Consider the following 17,788-nt stretch of genomic DNA (forward strand, 5'->3'; position numbering starts at 1 on the left):
ACCGATGTCAAATCAGCCAAACTACACAACGCTCATCTGCAGAGTGCCTCGAGTTCAATATAAGCGTTGCTCCAAATACACTGTCATTCCTTTCAGACGTCAAAGCGAAAGCCATAAATATTATTAACGTACACACGCACAACCCTACACACAAACCACAAACGGACACGCACGCACACAATAAGCTACCTGAAAGCTGGGTCCTCTTTGCTACACCTCGGGGGCGGCGATGAAAACGCATTTCTCTTGTTAAAAAGTTTCTGAAAGAGAGTCGGAGGCATCTTGTACCAAAATGAATTCGGTACAGAAAGTCTCTTTCCGTTTTCAAATCCACGACCAAATCTTGTTCCTTGTAACTGTCTCCATGGGTGTCACAGTCATATGACACGCATTAGTCACAGGAACAGCTTGGTAACCCACTACATTATTCTGATTGGCTCACCGGGCGCCAATGCTGCTACAACAAATAACCCGATTGGCTGATATTTTTGGTATAAGTACCACGTGGTGAGTGGATTCGCTGTGTTGATGTTTTGTCGGGGATCGTGACAGCATGAAATTTATTCACACTAAAAAATTATCTAAGTGCGACTGCCCAACGGCTTGAAACACACACACACACACACACACACACACTTCAGATATTATTGAAAGACACAGTTGAGAAAATAATTAAGTGTAAGAAACGCATCAAACAGAACGGAGGGATCGCCACAAGAGGCATTTTAATGTATTTTTATTTGCTTATTTGCTTTAGACACTTTCTGAATCAAATACATATGCAGATTTTGAGGACAAAGACAAATATACATAAATATAGATGGAGTATACTTAAAATACATATCTTATACATTTAAACTTTGCTTTTAAATCATTCTTCATTTAGAAAGTCTATAGTAACACGTGTCAGGAGAATAAATGCAAATATGGACAAGCACAACAAGCAAAAAACACACATATATAGACACACACATATATCATATTTAAAGGTGGAAAAGCTCACTGTATGGACAAGACAGACAATGGTTTTTAAAGGTAAATACATATGTGCCATCTAGTGGTCATTTCACATCACACTTTTTTCATATTAACATAAACGCCAGTCTAGCATGTCTCTTTAATTAGTTCTTAAATGTTATTTTAAGTTTGTTCCATAGATTCTTCTCTCCTTCTTTTAAGTAGTTACAGACCATTTTCATATAAGACTTTCTACAATTAGACTAATCTAATCCAGATGAGGGGGTAAAGCCACAGTTTTCTGTTTTCTTATTCTAGCTTCAAATGTGGCAGGAAAGATGGTTCGGTGCACTAAACAGCTGTGAAAGGAAATAAAGTAACACTTCTGAGTTTCACACATCTTTCTCTCATGACCTGAAAGAGAGTATCTCTCTCCTTGTCGGTGGCAAAGTCAAAGAGCTTGGGTTTCTTATGACTAGTTTTGACAGACCTTTTTAGCAACATGGTCAGAGCTAATGTTTCTTCTTCCGAGCTGATCTCTGCATCAGGCTTCAACTCCTCAGGTGGGCTGGACATTTGCAATGGCTTGTTGAGACTGGGAGTCATTAACTTTGAGGCTGGTATGCATTTTCCATCAAAGGTCTCAGCAATTACAGGACTTTTGAATGAAACCTTCTTCTTACACAAGATGGGTCTTCTGTAGCTGAGCTGTGGAATAAAAGTCATTTTGATCATGGCTGTGATCCCTCTTACTTTTGTTTCTAACAAAATAAAAATGATCTACATCATATCAAATTTAAACAGATGGAAATAAATGGGCAGATGACTTCTTACTCTTGGTGGGATTTTCCTCTTAAAGGTTTTGTCTGCAAATTTAGGACAGAAACCACAAAAGTAGTCGTAATAATTATACAATATCTCTTTATTTTCTGTGTGTGGAGTTGATTTTAAAATACATATGAAATATATGCACTTGCCAGGCACTTCATTAGGTACACCTTGCTAGTACAGTTGTGGGCACCTTTTTGGTTCCAGAACTGCCCAAATTCCTTGACTTCAATAAGGTGATGGAAACATTCGTCAAAGAATTTGGCCTATATTGACATGATAGCATCACACAGTTGCTGCAGATTTGTTGGCTGCATATGAATAATGTGGATTTCCTGTTTCACCACATTCCATAGGTGCTCTATCAGACTGAAATCAGGTATTTAAATGATACTCACTTGGTACTAAGGGGCCCCACATGTGCCAGAAAAATATTCTCCATGCCATTACACCACCCCCACCACCAGCAGCATGAACTGCTGCTAAAAAGGCATGGTCGATCCATGCTTTTATTTTGTTAACACCAAAATCTGATTGTAGCCTGTGAATACTGTGCAGAAAAACTCGAGGCTCATCAGACCAGGCAACATTGCTCCAGTCTTCTCTTACTCAGTGTTGGTGAGCCCTGCATTCAGAGATCCTCTTGGTTGCAATGCTCTAAATATTTGTTTACTGTTGCCTTCCCATCAGTTCAAAGCAGTCAGGCCATTTTTCTCTGACATCAAAGCATTTTCTCTAAGAGAACTGCTGCTCACTCGATATTCCCTCTTTGTTTTTGACAATTTCCTGTAAAACCCAGTAGAAAAATCCCAGTAGATCAGCAATTTATAAAATACTCAGACCAGCCTGTTTGGCACCAACAACCAAGCTACTTTCAAAGTTACCTTTCTTCTCCATTCTGATGCTCAGTTTGAACTTCGGCAGGTCTTCATGATCATATCTTAATGCCTAAATGCACATAGTTGATGCTATGTGATTGGTTGATTATACATTTGCTTTAGTGAGGAATTGAACAAGCGTTCCTAATAAAGTGGTCGGCAAGCGTAGTTTGCAATAATAGTCATGCTCTGAATAATACTTAAGGAAGATATGTTTCTTATGAAATGAGAGCCTTTACCTGATTTCAACGAGTCATTTTGTACTTTAGCAGCAGATCCGGCTTCTCTGTTGTTGCTTGATAAAGAAATAATAAGGAATGAAGCAGTTAAATTGCGTGAGCCACAAGTACTAAATGCTTTGAGATTCAACTGAGAAGACTTACCTGATCTCACAGGTCTTTTCAGCAAGAATAGTGGAGGCATCTGCAGACAGAGTTACTCCTTTTCAGACACACAGGTATGGTTTGGGTACGCATGTAAATAAGACTGCATTTAATTAAAGCATACTTGGCATTTTTTCTAAGAACATTAAAATATGCTATAAAAACAAAGTTACTGTTCCTTTTTTGTTCATTTGCTACTTCTAAAAGAGAAACATTTTAAATGTAATTATCAGATGGAGTCTAAGGAGCTTGCAAAAAAAAAAAAAAAGGACGTACCAAACATGACTGAGTATGAATAAAGTTATACTCTTAATACCTTTGTTCAATTAAGTGGAATTTATTGAACTGAAAAAAAGAGAGAAAATTAAAGTGTGCCTGAGATTTTTTCCCCAGTATTACCCAGGATGGTAGAAAGGTTAGGGGGATGATGCATGTGTATGCTCTCAGCATGGCTGACATCCAACAAAGTGGAGTTTTTTATGTGACGATGGAGATCCAGCAGGTCTTCCTCAATGGAAAAATTGAAGGTTTCCACTATCAAGACAAAAATAAAAGTGAGAGACCAAGTGTGGCTGTGGACATACAAAAATGTACACATACAAATGCACTCAGACACACCCTTGTTTTCTCTTCTGAAGATCTCTGGAGAGGGAAGATTGTTAGAAGTTGCAGAGTCCAAAAAGTCCTCATCCTCTGTGTCACCAGAGCTGAAAGTTGTGGCAGTCTCCATGCTAGATAATGTGAAGCTTTCTGGCGTCACTGCCAAGCTTTGCTCGTCTTCTTTACCCGACATTTCATCACCTTCATGAGCCTCTACTACAGTCACCTGAATGGCAGGTAAGGTTGCTTTGTGTCTGGTAGTTTCAGTAAATGCAGGAGTGCTTAAGCTAAAAGTAGATTTATGGTGTACAGTGTTGGCCTGTGTGAAAAGAATAAGCATAGAAAGGGGAGGAAATAAAACGAATCTGGTGACTGAAGGTTATAGCATCTGATTCTAATGCTTTTTTATACTTAAACTCTTCAGTCAAATTTGTCTTTGGTTGCTGATTTTTTTTGTTGTAATAATTCTTCAGGGCAATATATCTGTCTGGCACTGGCAGAGAAATTTGGCAGGTTGTTCACCCACATACTCGGCTCCTCAATGCACCTTTAAGGGGAAATAGAGTATAAGACTTATCGCCAAGAAGCGCTGTTACAACATAAATCGTAAACCAAACACTAGTTTCCTTATTTTTCTGAATAATTGCTCTTCACTCTTTTCTCACATGATCTGATGTATGTGTTCTATAGAACAAAATGCACATGTCACTTTAACTTCTTGCCAGTTTATTGGGGGACTCTTTGTGGCTTCAGCATCAACATTCACTTGTTTTTTTCTCCACGTAGATTCCTTCATATTTTCTTCTCGTCACCCATAATTGTGAGCTAGTAAATATTGGATATCAGTGACTGTTAATCTTACATGAATACAAAACATCTGGGCACACTTACAGATACTGGGCTCTTTGGTTTGACAGTGGAGTCATTCGTGACTTCCCTCTCAGGTTCTTCTGGAAAAGCTTCATAATGCTTGCGGAATAGAAGTTTCCTGTGCTCTTAAAGTTTGAAAGCATGGATGCAGAGAACAATTTAATGAGAACAGAAAATGGCTTTGCCTTTATTTACACTTTTTTTAAAAAAGTGTACAATCAATAGATATATTAGATCTCCTCTTAGGTTTACACTAAGTAGATTTAACAGATTTAGAAAAGCAGTTAAAACCTGAGATAAGAAACATGAAGGTGTTCATAATATATTTCCCAACACCTTTTTGTCCTCACAATGAGAACTAGGCTCAGACCAAGATTAAAACTTTAACTTTTAAATAAACAAGTAAGCCACCTGAAGTTTAACGTTTTAATGTAGACTGCGTTAAAATGTGTATTACAGTGTTTTTCTTACGGTCTCGTCTGGTCAGCGCTGGTTTCACGGGTGTATCTCGTTTGATAGGTAATCCACTGTCACAACGGAGTCTAATCTGGCGCTTGTATCGATCCATTTCCAATTAAACTGACTTAAAGACCAAATCACTTGCCATTCAGTGAACTGCTACACTATAAAACTGCTTCAGCTAATGGTACTAGTAAAAAATATAATTAGGAGAGAGTGTCTTTAATCTAATGCTTCAAGTTCTGCCTTTATCGTCCCCTGACCATTCTGTGCGTTACTTAGCAACGAAGCACACCTGCAGAATATGTGATCAGCTGCTAATCACCACTTTTAACGCACGACTGAAGCGATTTATTCGCATTTGCATGCTATTTAGAAACTCTGGAAAGATTTGGTAAGCGTTTATGTCAACCTTCATGCTTGCCATGCCTTGACAGATGCGATAAAAGTGAAATCACTGCCCTGCCATAGTAAAATTGGGTCTGTTTTAAAGTTCGTTTGCAGAAATGGACACAAAGAACTCAGCCTAGCTTAACATAGCATTGATAGACTTCATTAGGTAAAGCCCCCTAAGCTTCTTCTTTTGCCTTAAGAATTGCCTTAATTCTTGGTGGTATAAATTCAGCAAGGTGCTGGAAAGTATATGAGTACAGTAAGAAACATGAGGTGATTAAAGGTTTGTGACATACTGTAGCGTGTTGCTGCAAAGAGCCACAAGAAGACCGGTACACTGGTCATAAAGGGATAGACATTGTCAGCAATTCTGCTGTGGCATTTAAATTATGGTACTAAGGAGCTCACATGTGCTTAGAAAATGTTCCTAATATTACACCAGCAGAGGCAGGATGCATGCATGCATCTACTATTGTTCAAGTTTTGGTGAGCCTGTGCAAATCTTAGCCTCTGTTTTCTGTTCTTAGCTGACAAGAGTGACAACAGTTGTGGTCCTCTGCTATTGTAGCAATTTGGATCAAGGTTTGGTGTGTTGCACATTCAGAGATGATCTTCTGCATACCTTGGTTGTAGTGAGTGGTTATTTGAGTTGCTGTTGCCTTTCTATCAGCTCAAAGCAATTTCGCCATTCTCTTCTGACCTCTGGCATCAACAAGTCATTTCCCCAGATAACTGCTGCTTACAGGATATTTTCTGTTTTTCAGGCCAGTCTCTGTAGACCCTAGAGACGGTTCTGTGGGAAAACCCCAGTAAGGGAACAGTTTCTGACATTCTTAGACCTGGCACCAATAACCATGCTGTGTTCAAAGTCATTTAAATGACCTTTCACCCTCATTGTGATGTTGAGTTTGAACTTTGGCAAGATATTGTAACCATTTTGACCACTATTTCAGGTGCTAGTTTAGCTCATTGGGTTGATGCATTTTTTTCCCCTGCTCTCTCTCCCAGCTTTCCTTTCAACTGTTCTTTAAGAGCTGTTCTCATCACATGTTAAGATTGATTGTGTGACAAAGGGCCAAAGGAACACAGTCTTTCTTGCATCTAAAAACAATATTACTTACCTTTTAGAAAATAAAATAATATTTTGATATGAGTGTAAATAGATTTGTGAAGTGCATTAAGCTTAAAATACTCCTATTCCTTTACGTAATGGAGTATTTTGATACTGTGGTTGGTACTGTCCTTTATGAGTTCCTCTCATCACTGCTAATCTGGAGGATAGTTCAGTCTTTTTTCATGTTACCATCCTGACATAAAAAATTGCATTCAACATCATTAAAAAAGGACCAAGACACTAGTTGAAAATCATTCCAGAACATTTTTTATTTCACTGCCCTTGTCCTAATCCCCAACCTCCCTCATCCCGATTGCTGCACTCGATCATTACAGGATATGGTGCTTATTCCATTTTTACAGCAGAATAGATAAATAAATAAGTACAGTTCATCTCACTACACGCAATAAGAGAGAAAAAAAAATCATTCAAACCATTGATTCAATAAATATGCTTACATCTAGCTGTCTTCATTTATGTACATCCGCATTGTTTATGCTTTGGGACGGTAATCAACTTAAAAAGCGAATACATTACTTCTACGTGTAAACCTTTTTAAAAAACATGGTATCGTTTGTTTAAAAGTTGATGTTTGTTCTAGCGGAATTCATCATTGGCTCTTCTAAGTGAAACAGCCCTGTACCTGCAGCTGTGGCTGTCAGCAGCTAGATACAACCGGCTCCTAATGACCATAAAGAAATGCTTGTCTTTTTTCTCGTTAAATGCCAATGGTCCCAGCATTACAGGGCAAATTGCATGCATTGCCCCAAGGCCTGGTGTTGCATTAGATATTTTGTTTTCTTTTACCTGACATTCTCTTTGTGCAAAGATGAGTGAGAAAGAAGTCTGAACCTCGATGACCGTTACAGATCGCCGGCCCTTACATAAACAAGGAGCATGCATGCTAAACCTCTGACTGCAGCCATGTTGAACTGACATAATGAATGAGTGCGCGGATACATGACACAAAGTGTAATTTGGGTGTGGCTCAGACAATGAGATGCTTTACATGGGACAGTGTGGACAGCGATGATTTGAAAGGCAGCTGCTCTCTCTCTGAACCTTATTATTGTAAATCTGCCTTCAAACAGAAGGGTGTAATTTCATCTAATTGCACCATATTTGGGTTATACCCAACTTTAATTCTTGTATCTGTTCGGGGTGGTGTATCAGCCGCCTTACTAGCGCCGTTTTTTTATTCAAAGAAAATCTAACTTTTTCCACTGGGGATGAAATCCATTACAATTCTACAAGGTGTCAGCATTAATGTACATTTTGACATCTCCTGGAGCTACACTATACACTAAAACATCACACTTGCTGTCGTATGACTGTGTTACTCTTGTAAAACAGATGAGTTTTGTTTGGCTGGTAGATTTAAAGAGGAAAGAAGAGCTGAGGAAGTGGGAATGATGATGCTGAGTTTCTGATGCTGGGGAGTGGGTGTATTTGTTTTTGGGTCAATAGCAGGTAGCAATGTATGGATGATTTTAAATGCCTCAATTAAAACAAAGAAAACAAAAATACATCGTACAATACACACCATTTCGTGGACATTATTATCTTTTTTTGTATTCACTGACAGTGTGAATCATGTGAGAAGCCAATGTTAAAAACTAAACTCTAAAATAACATAATGGAAAGTTTTTCGGTGACATGATTTTCCATCTGACATTAAAATTAATAGGCGTGAGTCAAACTGACTGAGACATTGGTTTTGAATTTAATCAGTTGATATTTGTATTAGTGATGTACTAATAAGACTCTACCTACCATGTGGGAATCTGCTAGCATTAGCTTGTTGTCCTCCTTTAAATCGTTGTTTACTGTAAGCATACAGAAATCAGCTATCAGCACATCACGTGAATTGTGCCAAGACGTTCTCCCCCAGCTTTTTAACCTGTCCCCTAATAAACTGACAGTTGATTAATTGAACTTAATTCACAGTAAGTAGCAGTATCCCTACAGCTAATGCTAGCTAATAAAGTCAACACATTGCCACACCCCTAAACCGGTTGAGTCATTCCACCCTAAATAATTGGAGAGTTTTGGCATTTATGATGCGTTTTAATTTCTAGTAAGAACAAGTTTCCTTTCACCCCCTTATAAAATCCCAGTAACCATTCTTTACATTCATTATGGGTAACTCTATGCTGCCCTCTGCTGGCTAACCCTGAAATTGTTTTTGTTTTGTGATGGAAATTCATGTCACACGAAAAAAGAAATACGTTCCTTTTTATGGACTAAAATTTTTAAGTGTCGATTTAAAATATGTTTTCAATTAATTATGAAACAGTGAATGCGTACATAAAAAGGAAATACATATGACAATGTGCATTGTATTTCGCTTTATTGATTTCTTTAATTTGTTTTTATCTAGGCATTTTTAATCATCTACCGTTGGGCCAGTTTTGCTTTGCTTTCCGAAAGCACGTTAAGCGTCAGGTGACACATCTTTGTCCCACTGCAGGTCGCTGGACAAAGCGTCTGTTGTTGTTGTTTGATTGCTTTAAGAAAACTTAGGTCCGCCAGCCTTCACATAGAGATGCTGTTGTAGAGCTCATCAATCTTCGCCTTAAAAAACTCCTTCAGCTCCGGTCTTTTAGCCTTTAGCGTCGGAGTCAGCAGGCCATTTTGAATGGAGAACATCTCATTGTGAATATAGATGTTCTTCACCTTTAGAAGAATAAAACAAAAGAAAAAAAAACATGATGGTGAATGAGATAAATACTGCTCTTAAGTTTACTTCATCTTATAGCCACAAATGCATTGTTAGCCAATACTCTTACAGGAATCACAAGACCAATCCCTGATAGTATATAAATGTAGCATATAACTTATCAAACAGCACAAGAATTTATGCCAGTAGCATTCTTGTTTCACTTGGCTTAATTTCCTTTGAAATGATTTAAAACATTAATATCTTAATTATTATTTTAAAACATATATATTTTATTACCATAGCTGTATCTGCAGTATTTCATTAATTTAGATATTGTGGTATTGCTTGGAGGGATTTGTGAATAACTAGATTACTTAAAGACATTAAAATCTAATCTAAAAGATGTTACATCAGGCACATACTGTTTATGGAGATACTGTAAAATGTTATCTTACATGTCTTAAGGTATCAAGAAAAAATACACTTACAAACAGTTAAGTTCCTACTTACCTGCTCGAAAGAATGGAGGCCACTGGCTTTTCCAAGACGCACCAAATCTTCAAGGATTCCCTTCTTTAACTCCTGTTAAACAAAGGAGAGAGGGAGCTTTGTTACATTTCTAAATAACTTCCAGTAGGTTTTAATAATATTAACTATAAGTGTTACAACCATATGCCACTTACAGTGTTTTTACATAGGTCCTCGTAGGTGCCCAAGATACCTTTCTTCTTGGCCCATTCAGGCATGGTTTCAGGGTCAGGAACAACTATTCCTACCAAACAGGACTGAGAAAAAAAAAAACAAGGTGTATTGGATAGTGATCAAAATAGAAAATCAACACTAAGTAACACATAGCCCAGATGTACTTGCAGGCTCTTAGGAGCCAAAGATGACTACCAGGCCTTGGAACACATAAATTTGAGCAGGAGTTCTACTTCACATTGCACTTCCTGTAAATGATTAAATGTCCTTACCTGCAGACTATCTCCATGAACATAAAGCTGTGCCACAGGTTCGCTCCTAATGTAGATGTTCTCGATCTTCTCAGGGGAGATGTACTCACCCTGCGCCAGCTTGAAAATGTGCTTTTTCCTGTCAACGATCTTCAGCGTGCCATTCTACGGAAAACGAGAAATATCATTTTAAACAAAATATTATGGATTGTTCTCATATAAACACAAGGGATTTTTCAAAATCCATGACTAGTCTCAAATGTAAGCTGCGTATACGTACAGGTAGCCATTTCCCAATATCTCCCGTATGGAGCCAGCCATCGGCATCCAGTGTCTCCGCTGTTCTCTCTGGGTCTTTGAGGTAGCCTTTAAACACGTTTGGTCCTTTTACACAAATCTGGTTGACAGATTAGAAAAGTCAAACAGGGTCAGGGTTAGAGGTTAAGCACATGTCCTCTACAAACACATGCAACGTTGTTTATAAAGTCCGAAAATTGTATACGTTACCCTTCCTATAAACATGTACAGTCACATGAAAAAAAGTACATCTTTCTAACATTTTACATATCAGGACATAATAAAAAAAATATCCGGTTCTTATCAGATTCCAAAATTAAGTGTAAACAGTGTAATAAGTCATGTGTGGTTCTCCATCTGAGGTGCAGTTACCTAATTTCAGAACCTGGCGAGGTTATATGCAGACATGTAAAACTTTAGAAATGTGTACTTTCTTTTTCCCTTTACTGTATTTGTCCTCTGTGTCAACCCCTATATGCTGGTATGCTGGTAATCAGTTTTCAATTCTGATCTTTATAACACACTTCACATCTGCCCTCATTTCCTGACATTTCAAAATGCTCACGTCAAAGCTGTAAAAACTACTCTCTGGCATACAGTGAAAACACACCTACAGACCTACACACATCCTTACATATGCACGTATGTTACTTATTTCTACCACAAAAGTGGTTACGTTTTTGGTTGCATTTGCATGCATACGTGTCATTCTGTCTACAAACAAGTTTTCGATGAATTCTCGTAAAACGTTGTAGAGGTGTAGAGTGGCGTCTTGTTAACAAGCCACTGAAATGTGCCTTACATGCGCCAAGGTCATGAAGGTCAAATTAATAATTTATTGGTTGAAAATGGACAAAAAGCCTTATAACTTAAAACTATGACTCTTATAAGTATGGTGTGTATTGTCAACAGATAGAAAGTACTATATAAATATTTAAAATATCATGTCACATTTGACCTCTGACCTCTCCTTCAAGGCCAGTAGATTGATCTACAAGCCAAAATGATAATAGTGATAATAGAGCTATTTAAAGCTATGTTTCTAAATGCTATTGTTTTTTTTTTTGACAACATAAAGGCATATAGGAAGCAAAATATGGGGATTCCAAATATCACGTTTCTTTGGACCTCTGGCAACTTCTTCAAGGTCAGTTAAGGTCAAACTTTTATAAAATTGATTAAATAATTAAACAGTTCTTAAAATTCTACTGCTTTTGTTTGTTTTGACAAAATTTAGGAAATGATACTGGTGCATGGGGATTCTAGATATTAGATTATATTGCATTTGCATCCAAACATTAAGTCATTGGACCTTAGGCCTTACCTTTACATTTCACATCTATCTTTCTTTCAAGCTGACCCCAAAATGTGTTTTCTATCTTTAAATAAAGTATTGTGAAGAGAAAGTGAATGAGCTGCCTAGTTAGTTATAATAAACTATAGTATAATTTTATAATAACTAATAATAAGCTCATGCTGTTTATCTTCAGTTATTTACAAATCAGTACCTACTATCCATTATCACCTATATAATGGTTGTGTAGTCAAAGTAAGCTTCTGTCACCCCCCCCCCCCCCCGTGTGATTTTTATTGCACTACAAACGTCTTAAAGTACGTTTAAAAAGAACAAAGAAGAGAAAGTGAATATATCAAAAATACAATACTATTTCCTTAAAAGTAAATGCTGCTTTTAAGTTAGGTTTGTGCTCTCTAAGTGCATCTTGTGTTTCTGTTGAAATCGCTTTGCTTACCTCTCCCTCTCCCTTGGAGGCAAAGTAGTTCTTCTCGGGTACATCCACCAGTTTAATGAGGTTGCATGGCAGCGGAGCCCCAACGTGGCCTGTTGGTCAGTACAAGAAGAAACATTAGAAACACAACAACTCGATTTCCTTCCTCACTTTCCACTGTTGAACAAAAAGGAGGACTACAAATTGATAAAATGCTCAACACTGAGCATCAATTCTATGTGAGGAGGAAAAGTGGTTTAATTAACGATATTTTTACTAACTAATTAAATCTAAAGGAAAACTAGTCGTCATCATTTGGGACAGCGTTACAGATATCTGTGAATTATCAGAAGTGAACAGCAGGGGGTGATGCTTGACTGTATTATGAAGCTCTGTCTCACACTGTCTCACAGTAGGTTGACACTTAGAGCACATTTGTTTGCTTCAGACCTTCGTTTATGCAATACAATCAATTCAAAAAATATGTGGCCATAAACACAGGGAAAGCTTTTACTTTTCAAAACGGAGATTTTGAGTTGATTACTTTAACATAATGTAATAATAATAATAATAATAATAATAATAATATCAGCCTATTTTTCTGTGCTTCATGTTCAGTTCTTTAGCTGTAATAACATTTTAAATTTAGTATAATTTAGATTTATTTTAGTAGTTTTTAACATCATTTTAAATAATAACAGTCTTTAATTTTTTCTTTGACTTTTGTGTTACCCTTTATGTTTGTTAGCAAACCCACCCACCGATCCAGACGCGCACCCCTGCATAACACCTGCCCATGGCTTCATGCATTCATGCACATGTGCTTTTTTTCTGCCTTCTTTTTCTATTGTTAACTTGTCACTTTTGTTGTTTTTACAGTCTTCTTGTTGTTCTGCATTTGTGTTGCACTGTTAAAAGGGAACAGTGTATATATTTTTTTTATATGTATGAAAAACTTTCCAATCACTTTTGAACTAGGAAAGGAAAATGAGTAATTAAAATGAAAATCAGCACTTTGTTTCGCTTCAACTGTCTCTTAACTGCGTGCAGCAAATATATTTCTCTCTCAGAGAAAGCTCAACATTATACTGACTTAGGCAGCCAATCAGAACAGAGTTTCACGCATATATGAATGCATAGAGGTTACTTGGAAATTACCTGCAATGCCTGGCTGCTGAAAATAACACAGCCACAATACACCCAATCTGGAGGGTAAAAACGGGTCTTTATAGCAGATATTGGTCTTTTATTTGAGCTTGTTGTTGTTGGAAATCACCTAAACTTGCAGTGTTAACTATTGCAATATGACCTAACAGCTATTTCCTTCCTGTCTTGCTCACAATTCCAGACTTGTTTTTTTTTCTAACAGTACTCTCCTTAGTCGTTTCTTCCTCAGCCTGCCACACACTCTCAGCCTATGCTTTTTTTCCACGTGGGTGCAAAACAGATACTCCTTGAGGGTCTATGCCATCACATCAGCTCAAAACTGCATGCTCACTCACAAAGTTTTAAGCTTTTTAACAGTGCCAAGTAGTTGTGAAAGACTTGTAATTAGGGATCTATTTAGGTTTATGGTTGTTGGTCATTCCTTAAAATCATAACCCATTTTTAACACTTTAAAACCTTTGAACTGAGTCACGTAAACAGGTTCAGTGCTTCAAAGACAGATAAGGATACATCTGTCTTGTGATCTGTCTTCTACATGCTTGCACAATCACTGTCGCCTACCTTGGGTCCAGTCTCCAGGTGTGGTGAAGGTGCAGCCAGCTGTGCACTCTGTCTGGCCATATGCCTCATACACCTGCACGCAGAAACACGTGATGTTGAAGCAAATGTAGATGTTAGCTTGTGAATCAAAATCTGTAAAATTACTGACAGCAAAAAACTTGACAGTTGTAAAGTTATGGTTAGGGTTAAGGGTTTAGACCTACTCTCATATCACAGGGGCTTGTTAGAGAAATAAGGGCACACTTAATGGGTCTGACCTGACATCCTAGAGCTGCTCTGAGAAATCCCAGGACAGTGGGTGAGGTAGGAGCTGCTCCTGTTATAATCATCCTCAGCCTTCCTCCCAAGCTAGCCTGCAGAAACACATTGTAAATACAGAAGGCTCATTATTTTCTGTTTTAAAAATAAACCACAAAGCTTCACGGCACCAGTCCGGATGTTGTCACATTCTGACCTTCACACATGACGTGCGAACAATGCGAGGACAAGAATTCAGGACATTGTGCAAAGTTAGCCTTACTCACATGTGCCACTTTGGACTTTTTACTTTTAAATTCACAGGAGTGTTACTCGCACACCTCAATAAACTGAGAGTAAATCACTAGTGACCTGGTAGGACAAAGACTGTTTCATTGAGTGCATGGCTAATAAAATGCAAACACAATCTCACCAACACAGTCCTGAAGAAGCAGATTAGTTGAGATTTTAAGAGATTTTAATCAAGGATGGTTAAAATAAGTAGTAACAATAAGGGGAATGACTGACATTCAAGGTAAGTTGCATAACTAGCACAAATACCAAGAGGCTTAAACGCAACAATAAAGTACGTCTGGATGTAAACGTCCTTCCCTGCTACTTGTCCTGTTAACCTACTTGTTTATGATAGTTATGCAACTGTTTTTGTTTCTCTTTAAAAACACACAGGAACATATGTATAAATGTAACTTTGATATCAAAATGGATCATAATTCATTTTTTTCACAACCACGCGTAGCATATATAATATGATGTAGCATGGCTATAAGAACAGCTGTAGAGTCTGTCCATAGTAGCGCAGGGCTTAGGTGCTGGAAACACCGTTTACCTGAATCTTACTGAAGAAGATTTTGTCCCAGACGCTGTCACTGCGAATGATCCCGCTGCTGACTTCAGCACCTTTTCTCTTGGCAGCAAAGTTGAGCAACCAACGCTTTAACGGGGTGTTTGCCTGGCTGAAAATCTGGTAACAAAGCGAAAACACACATTTCTTAGTTGACGACAGCCCTGTCTCAGCTGATATAGCGGTTAAAACATGTCCAGCTATTTATGTAGATAATTAGCAAAATTATCTGCTAGCAAGAAATACCAACAAATAGCCACCATTCACATTATTACCCCCTAATGGCTCTCTTTGAAATTTAGAGGTTCTAGGGTTGAGCAGACTTGATTTAATGGTATATGCTGGAGAGTTAGAGGAAACTACATTCACATTTAAACTGTAACATTTGCCAGTTTAGGTGCTTGTTTTCCTGTTACAGGACCAAACATCTTTTGTAATTCTAAGTGGAATGGACAGGTTGCTTCAGTCAGAACTAACAACAGCTTCAAACAAAAGCAGTCTTGGTATCTGTTCATCTCACCTTGTCATACATGCGATTGAGCAGTCGAGGCACCACGGGGAAAATGGTCGGCCGCAGGGCCTTCATGTCATCTGGGAGGAGACGGATGTCGCCCTGATAGAACCCAATCCGTCCTCCGTGACAGTACACCACAGACTGCAGACAGACATATATAACACAACTGAGCAATGAACACTCCTAACTTTCTGATATCATTGCAGACAAAATACCAGCACTGAAAGTGGAGCCTTTAATCATGAAATATTAAAATTAAAGTCACATTACTACCAATAAATAATGTTGGCAAACACTCATAAGGGAGGTTTCTATAACATTTAATACCTCATTCACCTAACTGTAATACAGATGATAAGGGAAGCATCACTAATGAGTAAATTCTGATAAAAAAAAAAAAAAATACTGGCCCTTGAGGGGCACCCGCGTGAAATACTGGCTGCACCAGTCATCATACTTGTCGGAAGGCTTGTTTTTCCCACAGTCGCAACTCATTTAATGTCATTTAGCAAAAAGAGGAACTTCATAGCTTGCACGTTTATTTCGGTAGTGTTTTTACATTGTCATGCACATGATCTTGCTCTCATTATGTCAGAACCTATGCTCAAACAAAGGTCTACACACGTTGTATGATAAATATAATGTAGTAAAGACTTTCATTTAGCTGCGTAAAAACACCAGTACAGGGTATAAAAAAAATGCAAAATGGCTCCAAGGCATGTTCAGGCAACACCTCTGCAGAGATCTTATCAGATAAATGTGTCTGAAGTATTAATGAAAAAGTAGTTGATTGGGGGGAAAAATAGCACCCATGACTCACTTATGATTAGTCAGTGCTTACACAGCATCTTACAGTTATAGTTGGTCCAAGTGGAGTTTTATCTTTTTTTCTGGCAGCTGTTCAAGGTGAGTGAAATAGAAGAGAGTGTCACGTGTGATGTCATCGTTCCAGTAACTATGAGTCCAGACTGGACGAGGCGTGGAGACATGATGGACAGCCTTGTTTTGTTTTGTTTCAAGTGGCTTTAAACAACCCGACTTGATTTATTTTTATGTAACACTACAATCTGTATTAGTGCAGGTATGACTCCTTTGTGTTACCTCTAATAATTATAGTTAGCAGCAGAGAAAGTGACTCATTATGCAGTGAGGATTTACTTTTGGGTTCCAGAACTGCGTCCCATAGAAATACACTAAGTGTTTGAAAGAGAATTACTAAATGCTCAAGTTCATTTCGCAGTTCTTGTTCTCATGCGGCTACACCACCGCATGCTTCTTTCTAGATCATATGCAGATTGTGACACTTCCACAAACTGACTATCAACTCAGCGCGCCTCTTTTTGTTGTCAAACTGAAAAAAAAAGGGCACCACAAGTGTCTGCTTTCCGGTTTCTAACACCATCTAAGGACATGCAAAACACGGGGACCGCCTTGTGTTCTCTCTTTGACTGAGACTTCGCCAGCATCAGATATAGAGCTGTGTGTTTGTGTTTGTCTGCGACTGTTGAACTTGAGCTCTATTTTGTGATCTGGTGTATTTGCTCTCTGGGAAGATTAGGTGGTTTCCTGTGTCTGAGTCTCACGCTGTCTACAAATGTGCTGCTAGCAGCAGCTTACCAGACAGGTTCAACCTGATGCAGCCTAACCGCTCACACCCATGTGCAACACAAAAATGATCTAAGTTGAATCTACACATTTATTGCCCAACTTAATTTAGATTTGATCACCTTTTAATATTTGCTGTTAGGCTTGAAGATGAATCCAGAGTTACTAATGAGCAGCAGCAAAAGCACACACTCAGAGCTTCTTAGTAAAGGGCCACAAGTTACTGCCACTTTACCTCACTGAGGTCTACACTGTAACTGCTCTCTTCGCTGTCAGCTTTTAGTTAAGGCCTGAAATAACATCTGGCATGTAACTGAAAGAGATGGCATAGAGAGCCTAAAGGAAGCAATAGAGCTTCTTGTAAGTAACATGTAAATAAACACCTAATTCAAAAAACACTCCTCATTTCTTGGCAGGAACATGCCCAGGGTTTCTTGTGGGAGATGTGCCTATGAAAAGCAAACCTCTAGACAGAGAAAGCATCCCAGTGGAAGGATGGGCAGAAAGGTAACTGTACAAAGACTGTGACTAAAAATGAAAATGAAACTCTGTTTTTTCCACAGGCAGGAGACAGTGGGCTCTTTGTAAAGCTTACTGCAATACCCTACAGTGGTTGCCAGTCCTAATATTCCACAGAAACTTATTTTGAAAGTCTGCTCAGCTGCAGGGCAAAGGAGAAATACTATCAGGGAACCGCTGCTTTTATAATAAATCATGTGCA

At 38.2% G+C, this 17,788-nt stretch overlaps 3 protein-coding genes across 8 annotated transcripts in view; all 3 read right to left on the reverse strand.

Annotated features, from left to right (window-relative positions):
* The window catches only part of fnip1 (folliculin interacting protein 1), a 36,444-nt gene extending 36,071 nt beyond the window's left edge, over positions 1-373 (reverse strand). For both annotated transcript variants that reach the window (XM_013909504.1, XM_013909502.1), the window contains exon 1: positions 190-373. In XM_013909504.1, the coding sequence (XP_013764958.1) occupies positions 190-281 (92 nt within the window). In that variant the 5' untranslated portion in view covers positions 282-373. The remainder of the gene's footprint in view (positions 1-189) is intronic.
* Positions 374-707: 334 nt separating this feature from the next.
* LOC102206442 (uncharacterized) lies at positions 708-5,290 on the reverse strand. 4 transcript variants are annotated; one of them, XM_013909485.1, is made up of 9 exons: positions 4,988-5,289; positions 4,538-4,641; positions 3,665-3,965; positions 3,446-3,580; positions 3,047-3,104; positions 2,903-2,958; positions 1,792-1,823; positions 1,448-1,665; positions 708-1,316 (listed from the first exon to the last, which is right to left on the reverse strand). In XM_013909485.1, the coding sequence occupies exons 1-9, from the start codon at positions 5,082-5,084 to the stop codon at positions 1,226-1,228; spliced, it is 1,092 nt and encodes a 363-aa protein (XP_013764939.1). In that variant the 5' UTR covers positions 5,085-5,289; the 3' UTR covers positions 708-1,225. The 4 variants fall into 4 exon arrangements, with proteins under 4 accessions (XP_013764939.1, XP_005727788.1, XP_013764937.1 ...); XM_005727731.2 differs by having other exon boundaries at positions 1,249-1,665; positions 3,665-3,872; positions 4,988-5,290; XM_013909483.1 differs by having other exon boundaries at positions 1,249-1,665; positions 4,988-5,288.
* Positions 5,291-6,726: 1,436 nt separating this feature from the next.
* Positions 6,727-17,788, reverse strand: part of acsl6 (acyl-CoA synthetase long chain family member 6) — a 34,832-nt gene continuing 23,770 nt past the window's right edge. For both annotated transcript variants that reach the window (XM_005727734.1, XM_013909524.1), the window contains exons 12-21: positions 15,469-15,603; positions 14,934-15,068; positions 14,107-14,202; positions 13,850-13,922; positions 12,146-12,234; positions 10,378-10,494; positions 10,119-10,262; positions 9,828-9,929; positions 9,655-9,726; positions 6,727-9,158 (exon numbers count right to left, since the gene is read on the reverse strand). In XM_005727734.1, the coding sequence (XP_005727791.1) occupies positions 9,018-9,158; positions 9,655-9,726; positions 9,828-9,929; positions 10,119-10,262; positions 10,378-10,494; positions 12,146-12,234; positions 13,850-13,922; positions 14,107-14,202; positions 14,934-15,068; positions 15,469-15,603 (1,104 nt within the window). In that variant the 3' untranslated portion in view covers positions 6,727-9,017. The remainder of the gene's footprint in view (positions 9,159-9,654; positions 9,727-9,827; positions 9,930-10,118; positions 10,263-10,377; positions 10,495-12,145; positions 12,235-13,849; positions 13,923-14,106; positions 14,203-14,933; positions 15,069-15,468; positions 15,604-17,788) is intronic.

This window comes from Pundamilia nyererei, unplaced genomic scaffold, assembly GCF_000239375.1.
Source record: "Pundamilia nyererei isolate P.nyererei 1_Seehausen unplaced genomic scaffold, PunNye1.0 scaffold00026, whole genome shotgun sequence".
Lineage (NCBI taxonomy): Eukaryota > Metazoa > Chordata > Actinopteri > Cichliformes > Cichlidae > Pundamilia > Pundamilia nyererei.

What these genes read in the sequence shown, in the direction of transcription:
- LOC102206442 (XM_013909483.1), bottom strand. Translation starts at nt 5,084, where the DNA reads ATGGATCGATACAAGCGCCAGATTAGACTCCGTTGTGACAGTGGATTA. An exon ending in AAATGACTCGTTGAAATCAG is followed by an intron (nt 1,824 to 2,902) that starts GTAAAGGCTCTC and finishes CTAAATTTGCAG; the next exon opens with ACAAAACCTTTAAGAGGAAA. An exon ending in AGAGGAAAATCCCACCAAGA is followed by an intron (nt 1,666 to 1,791) that starts GTAAGAAGTCAT and finishes TTTATTCCACAG; the next exon opens with CTCAGCTACAGAAGACCCAT.